The 17,034-nt window shown below is 45.7% G+C and overlaps 1 protein-coding gene across 18 annotated transcripts in view; it reads right to left on the bottom strand.

Annotated features, from left to right (window-relative positions):
- Window positions 1–12,585, bottom strand: part of MAP4K4 (mitogen-activated protein kinase kinase kinase kinase 4) — a 193,928-nt gene extending 181,343 nt beyond the window's left edge. For all 18 annotated transcript variants that reach the window (XM_025405822.1, XM_025405820.1, XM_025405821.1 and 15 more), the window contains exons 1-2: window positions 12,146–12,585; window positions 11,740–11,805 (exon numbers count right to left, since the gene is read on the bottom strand). In XM_025405822.1, the coding sequence (XP_025261607.1) occupies window positions 11,740–11,805; window positions 12,146–12,202 (123 nt within the window). In that variant the 5' untranslated portion in view covers window positions 12,203–12,585. The remainder of the gene's footprint in view (window positions 1–11,739; window positions 11,806–12,145) is intronic.
- Between the last annotated feature and the right edge of the window lie 4,449 nt (window positions 12,586–17,034).

The following is a 17,034-nucleotide window of genomic DNA, read 5'->3' on the forward strand; positions in this document are numbered from 1 at the left end:
TTTTCTGGGAATCAAAGTGGGGAACAAGAACATATGAGAAAACGTGTACATATAGAGAACTAAGATGCTCTGATATGCCAACTTCAAACTGGAATGGCCCTAGAATGTGAGTCCATGCCCTAGCAGGTGAATGAATACACCCAATGAATTTTGTCACTTAAATGTACACACTCAACCTTAGACAATATTCAGTGTCTAACCCGGGATCTCCAACAAATTATTAAGTACCTTGATGCACAGCCCTAACTCAGATAATAGTCAGTCTTTGACACACCTCTCAAAATTGAATAGTCATAAAACTACACACCGATTACATAAAGAGTCTCAGAAAAACTCATGGGGGGAAGGGCTTTGGTAGTCAACAGCATTCTGTCACTGTCGTAGCAGGTAAGAATGAAAGCTCTCCAGTATAAGAATTTTCAAAAACTAAACTATTATTTAATTTAATTTTATGTAATCTGAATGTAGTAAGACCCTAACAAAAGGTATCACAAAAAAACTTAAGAATAAAATATAAGAAAAATACTCTGAAAAACACACTTGAAACAAATGAGAAAACTTATTCCCCCAAAACACATTTTGCTTTGTTTTTTTAAAATCCAGGCAAGTCAATAGCTTCTGCTTGAAATAAAGGAAAACTGCAGTCTAGCATCACATGGTAAACAGCTGGCTATTATACAAGGGAATTCCCCCCAAAAATAGAAGGAAAAACTCGTTTGGCCTCATTCCTAATACCAGTGACCTTGCTGATAGTGAACAGTTTGTCTTCATAGTGATAACAAAGAAACTGTATTCACATTTTTAAAAATGACTTAAGGCGAGGCGCAGTGGCTCACGCCTGTAATCCCAGCACTTTGGGAGGCCGAGATGGGCGGATCACCTGCGGTAAGGAGTTCGAGACTAGCCCTGCCAACATGGCGAAACCCCATCTCTACTAAAAATGCAAAAATTAGCTGGGCGTGGTGCCTCACACCTGTAATCTCAGCTACTTGGGAGGCTGAAGCAGGAGAATCACTTGAACCCAGGAGGTGGAAGCGGCAATGAGCCGAGACTGTGCCACTACACTCCAGCCTGGGCGACATAGTGAGGCTCCATCTCAAAAAATAAATAAATAAACTCACAGTAATGACGAATAATAAGAGTGGGGAAGATAAAGGATTCAGGGACGCAAAACTTCCAACTGCTTTTCCCTCATCCAGACAGTTACCCGGGGTCATCAGAACCAAGTGTTTGGTTACACTAAAGAGAAATAAGAAAACCCAAAAAGATAAATTCCCCCTCCTTTCTGTGGATGACTTAAGGTGCAGTTCCATCAACATCATGCCTATCAATTGGTGAACAGGTAACAAATGTGGTACAACCATAGCCTAAAATTCAGCAATAAAAAGGAACAAAGAACCACACGGCTACATGGTCGAACCTCAAAAACATTAAACACAGAAGACCACACATTGTAGGATTCCATTTATATGAAATATTCCAAAAAGGCAAATTAATACTGACAGATTAGTGGTTGCCTGGGGCTCTGGGCTGGAATGGGGATTAACTGTAAATCAGTAGGAGGAATCTTATTGGCATGATCAAAGGGTTCCAATATTGATTTGTGGTGATGGTTGTGCCACTCAGTAAATTTACTAAATATCACTGAAACGTAAGCTTGAATTGGGTTAATTTCATAGTACAGAATATATAACCTCAATAAAGCTGCCTTAAAAAAAAATACTGCTGAACACACTCCTCTATCTCTCAAAGATTTGTTCAAAGCAGCAGCCAGCACAGTAATTAATACATCTCATGGCACTGTTTGGCATCTTGCCTCACTTTCCTTCTTCCTCATCCTCGTCTCCCTCGGCTTGCACCTCCCAAATCAAGTATCTCTGACAGAGGTCATGCAGTAAGGTCACAGAGGTTACGCACTGCTTACCCTTGTTTTCATTTTTTATTTTTTGTTATTGTTATTGTTTTGCTGGTATTGTTATTGTTCTGGAAGAAAAGAAACAAACAACTGAGCCAAACCCTAAGTCCAAAATCAAAGACACAACTTTTGGTCAAACGTGGTGGACTGGTCACATGAGTTATTAAGAATTAATTCCCATAAAAATGATTTTAAAGTAAACAAAAGAATAAAGAGATAAAGGGGAAGACAGGTAGTAGAGATCATTTCTGTCAGATTTTGACAGTTAAAAAGTGGATGGTGAGAGGCCGAGGTAGGCAGACCACCTGAGTCCAGTAACCTGGGCAAGATGCTCAAATATCAGCTCTACTAAACATTTAAAAACTTCGCTGGACATGGTGGTGCACACCTGTAGTCCCAGCTATTCAAGAGGCTGATGTGGGAAGTTCACTTGAGCCCAGGAGATCGAGGCTGCGATGAGCTGTGATCACACCACTGTACTCCAAAAGACACAGACAGACAGACAGGCAGACCAGGGGCAGTCGCTCATGCCTGTAATCCCAGCACTATGGGATGCCCAGGCAGGGGGATCACCTGAGGTCAGGAATTCGAGAACATCCTGGCCAATAAAGTCAAACCCCGTTTCTATTAAATGTACAAATATTAGCCGAGCATGGTGGTCCGTACCTGCAGTCCCAGCTACTTGGGAGGCTGAGGCAGGAGAATCGCTTGAACCCACAAGGCAGAGGCTGCGGTAAGCCAAGAGGGCGCCACTGCACTCCAGCCTAGGCAACAGTGAGACTCTGTCTCAAAAAAAAAAAAAACCACACACACACACACACACACAAAAGACAGATAAAATAAAAAGTGGATGGAGGAGTAACTCACCAAGAAGTAAAAATTACAACCTAAGTGCCTACTAAGGATACCAAAAAGAAGTGAGACAGTTGGACCTACAAAACCCTGAGAAGGTCATCATTTGGAATAAATCAATACCAAGTGAGGTGCAAGGCCAAAATCAGAACTGATCAAAGTTTGCATATTTAGTGGCTGAAAGCCCCAGGTCCCCTTTCTCTGCCTTACACAGTCTGGTAACTGTCTCACATCACTCCATACCCACAGGAAACCAGAGATTTAGTCCCTAAAGAAATTGAAAGCAGTTTATGTTCCAGACAAGAGGAGATGAGGCAGTGATAAGAAAAAGGGATTTTCAGTCATACAAGGACTTAAAACCTTAATACCCATACACTCTTTCTTTTAAAACTACTAGAGGATGTGCTTCAGGAAAATAAGATAGTAAACCAAAAAGGAAGACTGCAGTACCCAGGACACAGACGTTCCAGGACAATAGCTACATGCCAGGCCCAGGGGCAACCATACCTGCGGAGCTACGAGGAAAACTCCAGGGAGAAAAAATTGAAATCAACAAGGTTATCTGCAACAATAAATTATCTGATGTGTGGTGTTAAATTAAGCATTTGGAAAATGTGATGAAGACTAAACTTTGCTAGGCATTTGTTATACCTTTTAGGGTATCTGAGGGGGAAGGTGATGATAGGTACAAAGAAAACTAAGCCAAGGGAAAACTAAAAGCGATGTGGGGGCAGGGGTGTTGTTTAAAAAGGAAATGTAATCATATGAGACTGTTTAGCTCACATATAAATGGTATTTACATAGTCATGATAAAAGAAACAACTATCACTTTAGCCCAAAATTACGGCATGCCCACTTAAGGGAGGCGGCAAATATAGGAGTTAAATATTCAACTACTATTGAACTAAGTAGTTCAATAAGTACAACTACTGCTAGAGGAAGTCAATAAATGTGTAAAACTGATAAAAGAAGAAATGGCCATATAAGTACATAATGTAGAAATATAGCAATACATTTCAGATGTAGCAGCTAAAAGCACTGAAACCAGATGCTTCCGGAGAACAGGATGACTCCGACTTTAGGTATAAGCCCTTTACTATCATGTGATTAATAACTACGGATTCATAACTGGTAAGTTAAGGCCCTATTTATCACATAAAGAATTTTTTAAAGTTATAATGTAAAAGCGGTGTTTTTCTTTCATTTATTCAAATTTAATAGGATAACTTGTTCATATTTAGCCATATCTGAGACAGTTCCAAAGCACAGGGGCCAAAGACATTTTGGCACTTAAGCACAAAGCTGTAAGCAGCACCTGCTCTAGCTCCCCAGTGTTCAAAGGGTTGGAAAACCACCTACTGGGCACAAACAACAATTCTCAGTTCTCCAGCTCACTAACACACCAACCACCCAGAGCTCACTAAGAGCCCTGCTACAAATTCAATCCTGCCAGTTCAGTGTTCCTCAAAGTTTGGTCTGCTGACCACGGCAAGTTCACTTCTGAAATTAAAAGTATATACAAACTTTTGTATCACCTGAGTTTCTTATGCTTTTTTAAAAAGAAAACGAAAACTTTTACAGCAATTTGACAGAGTAAAAATGTCTTTTGATTCTACAAGTTAAAAAAGTAGACTGACATTCTATATGTCTAACTTTTCATTTCACTTTTCTAGTCATTTGTTTTTACTGTAAAGCACAGAGAAGCCCTGCTGAGGTTGAGCCACTTACAATGAACACATTGCAGTATGTGCCGTCTCCACGTGTTGGAGCATTCATTGTGTCTGAACATAGGTGTGCAGGGTTGGGGACCCAGGGAGATGCAGACAACACAGAATGTATGACTGACATTCCACATCTGGCATTTTGTGTCCATCCCCCTGTATTTCTTGAGTTCCATAAGGGTAGATGTATCTCATCTGCTTCATTTACCACTGTGCATCTAACTCTCAGAACAGGGCCCAGCACACATCCACAGTATCTGCATGAAACCACCCTTATATGGTTAATCGTTTTTCACTTTTGTCTCCCCAGTTTATAGTTATACCTAATGCTATCTAGACATCAAAGTTTCTCAGAGTCCAGTTTTTAAAACTTGGGATGTTCTAAAACTTAGCATTGTCATCTTTCCTTAGAGATTCTTACAGAAAAAAACTACCTCCCAATGAATCACTTTATTAATTACTCAACCCAAGAGGCAGCTTCTCTTCTGAGTAATACTCACCAACTCTTATTACTGAACGAGCTCCATAACAAAAGAACAAATTCTGTTTGGTGAGCAGTGATATAACATTATAAAACTAAGAACCATTGCTGCCACAATGGTCACTAGTAATAAATATAAGATTACGTTGGCCTTCTCCATTTTCTTCCTAGTCATCTTTCCGTGTGTCTAAAAACTTCATCCTGGCCAGGCGCGGTGGCTCAAGCCTGTAATCCCAGCACTTTGGGAGGCTGAGATGGGCGGATCACGAGGTCAGGAGATCGAGACCATCCTGGCTAAGACGGTGAAACCCCGTCTCTACTAAAAATACAAAAAACTAGACGGGCGAGGTGGCGGGCGCCTGGAGGCTGAGGCAGGAGAATGGCGTAAACCCAGGAGGCAGAGCTTGCAGTGAGCTGAGATCCGGCCACTGCACTCCAGCCCGGGCAACAGAGCAAGACTCCGTCTCCAAAAAAAAAAAAAAAAAAAAACTTTATCCTGACTCAAGTTCGAGACCAGCCTGGCCAATATGGTGAAACCCCATCTCTACTAAAAATACAAAAATTAGCCAGGCGTGGTGGTGGCACGCACCTGGAGTCCCAGCTACTCAGGAGAATCGCTTCAACCTGGGAGGGGGAGGTTGCAGTGAGCCGAGATCGCGCCACTGCACTCCAGTCTGGGCGACAGAGCCAGACACTGTCTCAAAAAAAAAAAAAAAAAAAATTGTGTGTGTGTGTGTGTGCGCGCGTGTGTGTGTGTGTGTATGTATGTGTGTGTATATACACATATATATATATAAAATATTGGTTAAGGAAAAAGGCAAAATACTTGTTTGCAGCTAGGCAAATGACTGTACACTTATCACCAAGTTTCAAGCAGTAAGGAGTTAAAAACCCATCAGCAGCAGGGTTTTGTTTGGTGGTTGGATTTTCTGTAGAGCTTTTGATATTTCTGAGTTAGTGAAACAGTTTTTGAGAGTTTGGGATTGAAACTCGAAGAGAGCCACACAGGGCTTGCTCAACAGGGCTGGCTTCCTCCCACCTTGCCCAAGTCCAGAATCATCCAGCATGAAGGAAATCTGTGTCTCAGAACAAGCCTGAACATGCCTCTCAGTGGCAGATCAGCTGACACAACCTCCTCCTAATGAAAACATCTAGTTCTACAAAATTCATTTTGCCCCATTGGGTGACCTTACCTCCAATTAAGAACAAGGCTTGCTACACTTAAAAGATAATACTTAGAGAATCCCTCACAAAAGTTTAAGTACTTGCTCCAAAATGTTAATTTTTTTTTTTTTTTTAAGAGGAGACTGGCTCTGTCTCCGAGGCTGGAGTGCAGTGGCGCGATCTCGGCTCACTTCAACCTCCACCTCTTGGGGAAATTCAAGCGATTCTTCTGCCTCAGCCTCTGGAGTAGCTGGGACTAGAGGCACGCACTACCACGCCTGGCTAATTTTTGTATTTTTAGTAGAGATGGGGTTTCACCATATTGGCAGGCTGGTCTTGAACTCCTGACTTTATAATCCACCCACCTCGGCTTCCCAAAATGCTGCGATTACAGGTGTGAGCCACTGCGCCTGGCCCCTAATGATTTTTATAAGCCAGACAATCTATATGGTTCTTTACCACTGAGCAATCAAAAGCAATTTTAGCACTTTAACTCCCCCCCCCCCCTTTTTTTTTTTTTTTTTTTTTTTCTTGAGAGAGTCTCACTCTGTTGCCCAGGCTGGATTGCAATGCCATGATCTCAATTCACTGCAACCTCCGCCTCCTAGGTTCAAGTGATTCTCCTGCCTCAGTCTCCCAAGTAGCTGGGATTACAGGCATACACCACCACACCTGGCTAATTTTTTTATTTTTTTAGTAGAGATGGGGTTTTGCCATGTTGGCTAGGCTGGTCTCCAACTCCTGACCTCAGGTGATCCACCCACCTCGGCCTCCCAAAGTGCTGGGAATCCCAAGTCTCCTCCTAATACCGTGGGCAAACAGTGTACCCACTTAAAGGGACATACCAAAGCCTGCAAAGAACGAGTGACTCAACAAGTTAAATCTAGCAAAGAGTAATGCCCAAGTATCCACCCCAGCTGCTCCTCCTCTCTACCACCACAGCCACTATCCTGCCTCGGCCTTCACCTCCTGCCACTGGACCACTGCCCAAGGCCAACCATCTTACCAACTCCTTCCCAACACACATCTGGATCAAGTCCCCTACTCTTAGGGATCCCCAATTCCAACAAAATCTTTCAGTGGCTCCTCAACCCTTAAAGATGTCTCCCCTCAAGTCCAAATAATATCTCCTTGAAATTCCCACTACTCCCTAACCTTTCTAGCATTCCCAAAGGTCACTCTTAGCCCTACTGCCACACACAAACACTCCTCCCCTCCCTTTCTTCAACAGATGAGGGGTCTACCATTAGCACAGTGTCAAATGGGCGTGGAATGAGCAAACGCTTAGCATTAGCTCCCCTTACCATCAAGGTCTTTGGGCCTAGGGTACCCTCGTCCTCAACCTCCAAGGTCCACATTATACCCTTCCTCCAATGACAAGGTCAGAATGGGTCAAGTCTTCCACAAAGTCTATGGTCCCTCCTTTGAGTGAACCTTGATTTCAGACATTTCACCTGCTGGATTCTAAACTCCCTGACTTCCACGTTACTGTTACTGGATTTCCCCTCTGTCAGTCCTTCTAAGACTCAGAATTGTCCTCAGACTGGCCATCTTCTTTTTCTTTTTCTTTTTTTTTTCTTGAGACGGAGTTTCACTCTTGTTGCCTAGGCTGGAGTGCAATGGCACAATCTCAGCTCACTGCAACCTCTGCCTCCCAGGTTCAAGTGATTCTCCTGTCTCAGCCTCCTGAGTAGCTGGGATTACAGGCACCCAACACTACACCCAGCTAATTTTTCGGTATTTTTAGTAGAGACGGGGTTTCACCATGTTGGCCAGGCTGGTCTCGAACTCCTGACCTCAGGTGATCCACCCACCTGGGCCTCTCAAAGTGCTGGGATTAGAAGCGTGAACCACTGCGCCCGGCTGGCAGTCTTTTATTCAAGACATTTGGAACACCAGCCATCATATGCTCACAAAATGCAAAATAACAGTAGTTACTCCAAGAAAAACACAAAAATGGTCAAATAAATATTTAAAATAACAATAAGGCCGGGTGCAGTGGCTCATGCCTGTATACAATCCCAGCATTTTGGGAGGCCGAGGCACGCAGATCACTTGAGGCCAGGAGTTCAAAACCAGCCCAGCCAACATGGTGAAACCCCGTCTCTATATACAAAAATTAGCTGGGCGTGGTGGCACGCACCTGTAATCCCAGCTACTCAGGAGGCTGAGGCAGCAGAATCACTTGAACCCGGGAGGCGGAGGTTACAGTGAGTGGAGATGGTGCCACTGCACTCCATGCTGGGCAACAGAGCAAACCTCTGTCTCAAAACAAAATAACAATAAAATCCAAAATAACATGGAAACAAACTTGATTTACTTCTGGTTTTAATTTTTCACACTATCATTGTCCTCACTGATCGTACCAGACACTTCTTTTATAAATACATGGTGTTCTGAATGTAAACTTGTGAAGAGAAAATTTATAATCTTAAGTTTATGAGTATCCTTCTCTCGAAAACCTAAGGGTGAAAATAATTTCTCTAAACAGAATATACCCTGTTTTTCACCTCCCTCTTTTAAGATGAAGTTATATACTGTTCAACTATACCAGACCATTTACCACTGTTGTCAGAGATACAGAACATTAGAAGTTATCCCCAAAACGCTGGATCAAGTCCCCCACTCTCGGGGATCCCCAATTCCAACAAAATCTTTCAGTGGCTCCTCACTGCTTAAAGAGGATGTCTCTCCTGAAGTCCAAGTAACATCTCCTTGAAATTCCCACTACTCCCTAACCTTTCTACCATTCCCAAAGGTCACTCTCAGCCCTACTGCCACACACAAACCCCTCCCCTCCCTTTCTTCAATAAATGAGGGGTCTACCATTAGCACAGTTTTGCAGGGGAGTCATTCGCCCCAAAAAAAGCTATTTCATACGACATATCAAATCTCGGAAAACTCTCTTTTCCACTCATTCACTTCATGTATATATAGCTGCCTCAAAATAAGCAACCTCTGCGCTAATGAAAAATAGAAAATGACACTAAAATAAATTAGGACCACAAGTTGTTCAGCTTACAGATTTTTTTACCTAAAATTATGTTTAAAAATAAAGACCTTTTTATAAATAACAATTCAGCAACAAAAAATTTTTCGAATTCATCCTAAAAGATGTTTAGCAGCAATAAACAAAATCTAGAGTGTTAATAATCTAATCCCAAAGCTATCACAAGCAAATCATACCAACAAAAATCCAAAATGAACTCCTATGCATAATGGTAAATGGTTCTAGAAATTAAATACTTAAAAAGAGGAAAAAAGAGATGCTCTGCTATTTTTACCACCTCTAAGACTGAAGTTCCCAGTACCTGCTTGTAAACATTAAAGAACTTCTTGTTATAGTAAAAAAAAAAACATGTAGAGTAAAAAAATTTTCCTGATGTATGAGACAATCAGGAAAATGTTAACATAAATGTAAGACATTTTTCCAAGTGTGATAACAACAATGTGATTTTGTAAAAAAGAAATATTCTCAAGTATTTATGACTGAAATGGCATTTGGGGTTTACATTAAGATAAAGGAGAAGAAGAATACAGATGAGACAAGATTAGTCATGTGCTGATAAACCGAGCTCTCTAGTCTTTATGTTTCAAGTTTTCCATAATATAAAAATGTAACTGCTTATGAGCAAAATCTCAGGCACTATTTTGTTCTGGACTGTAGGCAACTTTTGCACAGATTTTATTTCTTAGGTTTGCATAATTAGAGAAATTCTCAACTGCACAGACTTTGTAGTCAGAGAGCTGTGTCATGCCAGTATCCCAAATACTTGTCAAACATAGCGCTCAGCAAACCTAGATCAAAAGCTTGGGAGGGTTGGGGGGAATGGAACTAAAAAGGCAATGAGGGGAAATAACAATGAACTTGACTAAACTCTTACCATAAACAGCTCCCACCTCTTAAAACCAATAAAGATAAACTGGGGTTTCATTCTTTCCTTTTTCTTAAGGTTTAAAGACTATATTACCTTCTGGCTTACTTCTCTGCCCTTAACATCCATGCTGACCAAATAAGACAAACAATCCAACTACTGTGTAACCAGGTCAAAAACAAGCTCTGGCTAATTCACTTGGAAGACTACAATCACCACTTAGATTTGGCGAGAAAAAACTGGGTTAGAAAAAAACTGACTGATGCTTAAACAAACAAACGACCCGGGAGAGTATCCTTTAGCCAGTTACCAATCACTCAGTGAGTTGCAACACAATCTTCTCCAAAATTTTCCAAAGCCTTCCAAATTCAGTTGAGCCCGGCAAGCTGAGTTAACAGGGCTCTCTTTCAAATTCAAAAATCTGGCCCCGGCCCCAAGAGTTAACCAACAAAACACAAGCTAATACACTTGAGATCACCTAAGAATACTGACCCAAGTTCGGACCACAGTCCAGTAAGTACACTGCCCAGGGTAGAAGTTTGGGCTGAGGAGAGGCGTTTAAGTGATAGATAAACTCTACTCACAAAGCAGAAAAGAGACAGACAGTAAGATCCACACTTAATGTAGCCTAAGAAAACGTCTACAGTCAGCTTCCAACCCCCCCCCAACTCCACCCATTTTTAATGAGACAATGACAATTCTTCATGGTGAACCACAAAGCCCTGCTTCCCTAACCTTGTACCGACTCTAACAGAACACTCCCCCAGTGCAGATTAAACTTTTAGAAAACGTTCAGTAATGAGAAACAAATCAAGACAGGAAGAATTTAACATTCCGTTCTGAATTTTCAAGGCCTGTGCCTCCATTCCCTACAGCTCTTTCATAATCTCTAGACTGTACAATGGATAAAATGAACACTGTTAGTCACATCAGGTGTCAGCTACTCAGCGCAGACTCAGTCTCCAGATTTGCTAGTTTCATTTATCGTTGGGGTGGAGGGTGGGTGTTAAAATTTTCAAAAAAGATAAAGACCTGGGTGGGTGTGAAACCAGGGCATCCTCTATATTCTCTTCGCTCTCCGTCATTTCTGTTTCAATTACACAGCTGTCAAACAGGTTATTCCTGGAATTCAGATTGTATAATCCCCACACTGTAATTCTTCCTGCTCCTGTTGCCCAAACACACACTCCTCCCTGCTTCCCCAAAATACGTATCCATCAATAGAAAGGATGACAACCACAGTTATAAAGTATTCCCAGGTAACGCCAAACTCCCCACCTTGAGCAACTGGCAAGCACTGAGTGGAGGCTGAAACATGATGACAATTTTCACGATGGCCAAAGCAGTGGTTTAGGATCGTCAGAGGCAAGGCCCGCCTCCACTGTATTTTAATTTACACACAAACTCAGGAGGCCACATTTGGGGGGAAAAAAAAGAGAAAATTCAGGTTGTCTTATTTTTTAAAAATGCTTTTCCATTTTTTTGAAGTAAAGTGCATGCCTAAGAGTGTAGCTTATTTCCTTATCTCAAAGCCAGGAAATGAGGTCTTTTAAGGCCAGTCTGAATATAAACTCGGTGTGCAAAAACAGAGGGACTGCATGGCGAAACCCCTCTCCCAACTTTGGCCAAGCGGCGTGGCCTCCAGTCAGCAGCCTGTTTATCACCCTCTCCTCGTCCCCCAACAAGAAGTTTCCACATGCCACGGGAAACAAAGAAGGCGCCCACACCAACCTTATAGACTTGTCCATAGGTGCCATTTCCAACCACTTCCACCAGCTCAAAAATCCCAGCAGGATCCTGGAGAGGAAGGAGGGGAGGGGTTATCATTTAAAAGAAGCCAAAAAATGAATAAATCAAGCAGGGCAGTTGGAGAGAAAGGGCGGTGACAAAAGAGGTGGGTTTCGCCCCGCGCGGTCCCCCGGCGCCCGGGGGTCGCGCGGCGGGCTCGGGGCGTGGGGGCGGCGGAGGGTAGCGCCCGCCCCGCACCAGCCCGCACAGGCAGACAAAGGGGCCGCCGCGCCCGCGGCTCTGCCCACGGCGGCGCCCGAGCGCCCGGCCGACCAGGGCGCGGCCCCGGCTGCCGGCTGCCGGCTGCCCGCTCCCCGCTCCCCGCGCGCCCGCTCGCGGGCCCACTCACCCGCAGGGAGGAGAGATCGATGTCCACCAGACTTTTTGCAGGGGAGTCGTTCGCCATTTTCCCTTTTTGCCACCAAAAAACAAATAACAATAAATGTCTCTGTCGCTCTGTGTATCTCAGCCGCAGATCAGGCCGCCGACGGCGCTCCTCGCGCGGCAGCCGGGCCGGCCCGGGACTCTCCTCGCGGGGCCGGGGGCGGCGGCGGCGGGCTCGGCTGCGCTCTCGGGCCGCTCGGGGCTCTCGGCCGGCCGGGCCGCGCGGAGGGCGGACGGAGCGTGCGCGGGCGGCGGCGGCGCTCACACCAGGGCGCGGGGCCGGCCGTCAGGCCCCCGGGCGTCGCCCGCCGCCTCAGGCCCCGGCGCCCGCGCCCCGCGCCGCGCGCCTTGAGGACGGGCCCGGAGCGTGGGGCCGCGGCGGCGCCGAGAGTTGAGCGAGTGAGCGCGAGGCAGCGAGACAAAGATAACCCGGGAGGCGGAGGCGGAGGCGGAGGCGGGGAGCGAGGCGGGGAGCGAGGCGGGGAGCGAGGCGGGGAGCGAGGCGGGGAGCGAGGCGGGGAGGGAGGGGGCGGCGGCGGCGCGGGAGGAGGAGAAACGGGACACCAAAAATATATTCTGAGGAGAGAGAAAACAGCTCCCCCTTTCCTCCTCAGGCAGGAAAAACCGGCGGAAACGCACTCACACCCCTACCCTGCCGGGGAGGGCGCGGGCCGAGGCGCCCGCGCGGCGTGAATATTCATCAGGGGTGGGGCCCGAACAATGGCCGGGCCGGCGGGCAGTGCGGGCAGCGGCCCCGACACGACGCCCGGCGCCCAGGGTGCGGCCCCGGCGCTCGACCCCGCACGGCGCTCCCGAAAACAGCAGGAGCGGGGAGGAAACGGGCTGGGATTTCCCCGGGGAGGAGCTGAGGTGGAGAAACGCCCCTACCTCGCGCTAACAACAAATGACATGAAACTGAGCTGGACCGACGCTAAGAGGACAGGGACCCTCGTGTCTCCCAGGGCAAGGGTGTGTCCCGCCGGCCGCGCCCCGGCTCTGGAGGGACGCGAACCGGGTGTTGCCGCGCGGAGGAGGGGCCTCCCTCGATCCTCGCCCCCTCCTCGCCCCCTCCTCGCCCCGCTTGCCCCATCCCCCACTCTCCCACCTCCTAGAGAGGAGACCCTGAAGTCCCTCGTTTCCGGCTTCCCTGCACGGTTTTCTTTTCCTTTCTCTGCTTTTGCAAGCTAAATGTGTGGTACGGTTGTGGTTGTAGTTGCGGGATCCGCTGAGCATCGCTGGGCTGCCGGGCCATATCCAAAACAGCTCCTGTAATTGCCTGGCGCTGCGCTCCCGGCTGCGCTCGGTAGGTGAGCATTGTGTTTGGGGCCCTTAGTACCGACCCGCGTTTTGTAACCTGGACATCACTAAGGATCAACAAACAGGTTTCTTCCGGCAACCTCGGAAGCCAGTCGGTAGTTAGGCACTTTAATGCCAGTGAATCAACAGCCATTTACGTCGCATTCCTCCACCGTCCAAAAACTTTCAGTGGTTCCCGGTTACCTGACAGGTGTTCTCAAGACGTGAGTACTTCAGGCAAAGTGCCGATTGCCTGGCCCTGCCTCCCGAGTTCCCGTTTCAGGAGGTCAGCAATGGGCCTGAGAATGTGCGTGTGTAAGTTCTCAGTGTAGCTAACGTCGCTGTTACAGGGATCACTCGTTGACAACAGTGGCCTCCGGCTATTCATGACTGGATTTTCATAAACATAACCATCATCATGTACCAATTCTTATGCACATACTGTGTCTCCCCCAAACAAACGCGTTGTGCCAAGTGCTTTACACACAGAACTCTATTTACAGCCTTGAAGGAATGTTATCCTCCTTTTTGGTAAGGAAAGCAAAGTACTGAAAGATAAGGAATATGTCCGAATTCCTTAAAAGCCCAGCCTGGAAGTTGAGCAGGGATTTTCACCAGGTTAGCCTGTTCCCAGAATCCGGATCTCTGATTCAGCCAAGTTAGTTAGCTCTCCCCAGAATATGTATGGCACTCTCCTGCTTCCCAACAGTTTGGTTTCTGAAATTTTTGACTATGAGAATCCCTGGTAAGGGTAAAATATATTGAGGGGCTCCTGGTATCCATTTATAAGGAAAATTATAGTAACCAAGTATTCCTATGAATGTATTGGTGCTTTTAGATAATTTTGGGTTTTGTCAGCAGCAATGGCATTATCTATGAGTGTAAATAAAATAATTTACTCAGAGAACTAGACAGAAACACATCTGAACTTTCAGGCTATCTTACATTGATAACATTGTTTTTTGTTTGTTTGTTTGTTTTTTTTGAGACAGAATCTGACTCTGTCACCGAAGCTGGAGTGCAGTGGAGTGCTCTCGGCTCACTGCAACCTCTGCCTTCTGGGTTCCAGCAATTCTCCTGCCTCAGCCTCCCCAGTAGCTGGGACTACAGGCGCCTGCCACCATAGTCAGCTAATTTTTTATTTTTAGTAGAGACAGGGTTTCACCATGTTGGCCAGGCTGGTCTCAAACTCCTGACCTCAGGTGATCCGCCCACCTTGGCTTCCCAAGGTGCTGGACTACAGGCATGAGCCACCATGCCTGGCCTATTGCTAGCATTTTAATAGTGTTTATTATTAATAATAGATGATATAATGTGCTAAGTCCTTCACATGTATTATCTCATTATTCTGCTCTTAATTCCAAATGACACTCCATTATTCCCACTTTATACATTAGAAAACCAGCACTTAAAAAAGTTAAGTAACTTGCTCACTATGCACAACTAGACCTGATGCAGAAATGCCAGGGCCCCCCACAAAGCAGCCTCCTTCCACAGGTTCAACTCCAAACCCATGACATTGAAGCCCACCTCACACCTCCCCTTCCTCTCCATCTATCCACATTCCTTCATCACCTCAAGCCCAACTCAAAATCATCTCTTCCTTCTCCTACAGGCTCTCTTTAAATCTGTGTCTCTCCTACGCTGCTATCCTCTATATCACCGTTGTGCCTGTTATCTCCCACTTTAGAGTCATTACCTATTCTGGAAGTGCCTACACAGTGCAAGGCACTGGCTTAGCGATTGCCTGGGATATCAGGAAGATCGAGACAGCCTACCCTCAAAGAGTTTACACACTGATAATGGGCATAAGACAGCTTCATAAATAACCACTAGTACAAAGCAGAACAGTGTCGATTTTAGCAAGATGGAAAGAGTACTAAACAGATCTAGTGGAAAGTATGCTGGATTTGGGGCAAAATTGAACTGGCTTTGAACCCGTTATTTGTCCGTTGTGCAACCTTGCATGTGTTTCTTCTGAGCCTCTCGTTCCTCTTCTGCATACCAGATGAAGACTGGAAATGAGAAAAACAAGCAAGAGACAAGAGCCTATGCCAGGATAATAAGGGGTGACAGGAGGTATTAATATAAGAGGTCTTGAGACAGTAGATTCTCTAAGGCTTGGCATCTGATACGATACCAGAAGGCAGTGTAGACAAGAAGGTAAAAGATTTGTTTGTGGTTCAGAACTTGGGAGGATGTCCACACTTGGGAAGATGCTGTCACAACAGAGAAAAAGATGGGAATTACTAAATGGTAGCAAGAAAGGAAGATTTAGTTTTGAACCCAAAACCAAAGTCAATTAACTTTTCATGCAGGAGTGGTGTACACATGCCCAGCTTGAAACTCCACTCTAGCACCCGGCATCAGGGCCATGTTTTCAATTAACACCATGTATTAGCTTGGGCTGCCATTACAAAATACTATAGCCTGGGTGGCTTAAATAACAGAAAAATGTTTTCTTGCAGTTCTGGAGGCTACAAGTCCAAGATCAAAGTTCTGGCCAACTCGATTTCTGGTGAGGGTTCTCTTTCTGGCTAGCAGACAGCCTCCTTCTGACTATGTTTACACATGGCCTTTCCTCAGTACATGCTTGAGGAGAGAGAGTGAGCTCTCTGGTGTCTCTTACTTACGAGGCACTAATCCTATCCATCAGGGCCCCACCCTTAAGACCTTGCTTAACCTTAATTACTTCCTTAGAGGCCCTGTCTCCAAACACAGCCACACTACGGATTCGAGCTTCAACAAATGAATGGAGGGATTGCGGGAGGGGACACAAGTGCTCAATTCATAATAAGCTGTGTGTAGTACACTTGAGCCCAGGAGTTCAAGACCAACCTGGCCAACATGGCGAAACCCCATCTCTACTAAAAATACAAAAATTAGTCAGGCACAGTGGTTCGCGCCTGTAGTTCCAGCTATTTGGGAGGCTGAGGCAAGAAAATCGCTTGAACCCGGAAGGTAGAGGTTGCAGCGAACCCAGATTGCACCACTGCACTGTACTGCACTCCACCCTGGGCAATGGAGTGAGACTCTGAAAAAAGGAAAAAAAAAAGGAAGAAAGAAAAGGGAGAGCAAGGAAGGAAGGCTGGCCAGCGCGGTGACTCACGCCTGTAATCCCAACACTTTGGGAGGCCCAGGCAGGTGCCCGAGGTCAGAAGTTCGAGACCAGCCTGGCCAATATTTTTAGGAGAAACTCCGTCTCTACTAAAAATACAAAAATTGGCCGGGCGCGGTGGCTCAAGCCTGTAATCCCAGCACTTTGGGAGGCCGAGACGGGCGGATCATGAGGTCAGGAGATCGAGACCATCCTGGCGAACACGGTGAAACCCCGTCTCTACTAAAAAATAAAAAAAAAACTAGCCGGGCGAGGTGGCGGGCGCCTGTGGTCCCAGCTACTCGGGAGGCTGAGGCAGGAGAATGGTGTAAGCCCGGGAGGCGGAGCTTGCAGTGAGCCGAGAGCGCGCCACTGCACTCCAGCCCGGGGGACAGAGCAAGACTCCGTCTCAAAAAAAAAAAAAAAAAAAAAAAAAAAAAAAAAAAATTTTAAAACCTTAC

This window comes from Theropithecus gelada, chromosome 13, assembly GCF_003255815.1.
Source record: "Theropithecus gelada isolate Dixy chromosome 13, Tgel_1.0, whole genome shotgun sequence".
Taxonomy (NCBI): domain Eukaryota; kingdom Metazoa; phylum Chordata; class Mammalia; order Primates; family Cercopithecidae; genus Theropithecus; species Theropithecus gelada.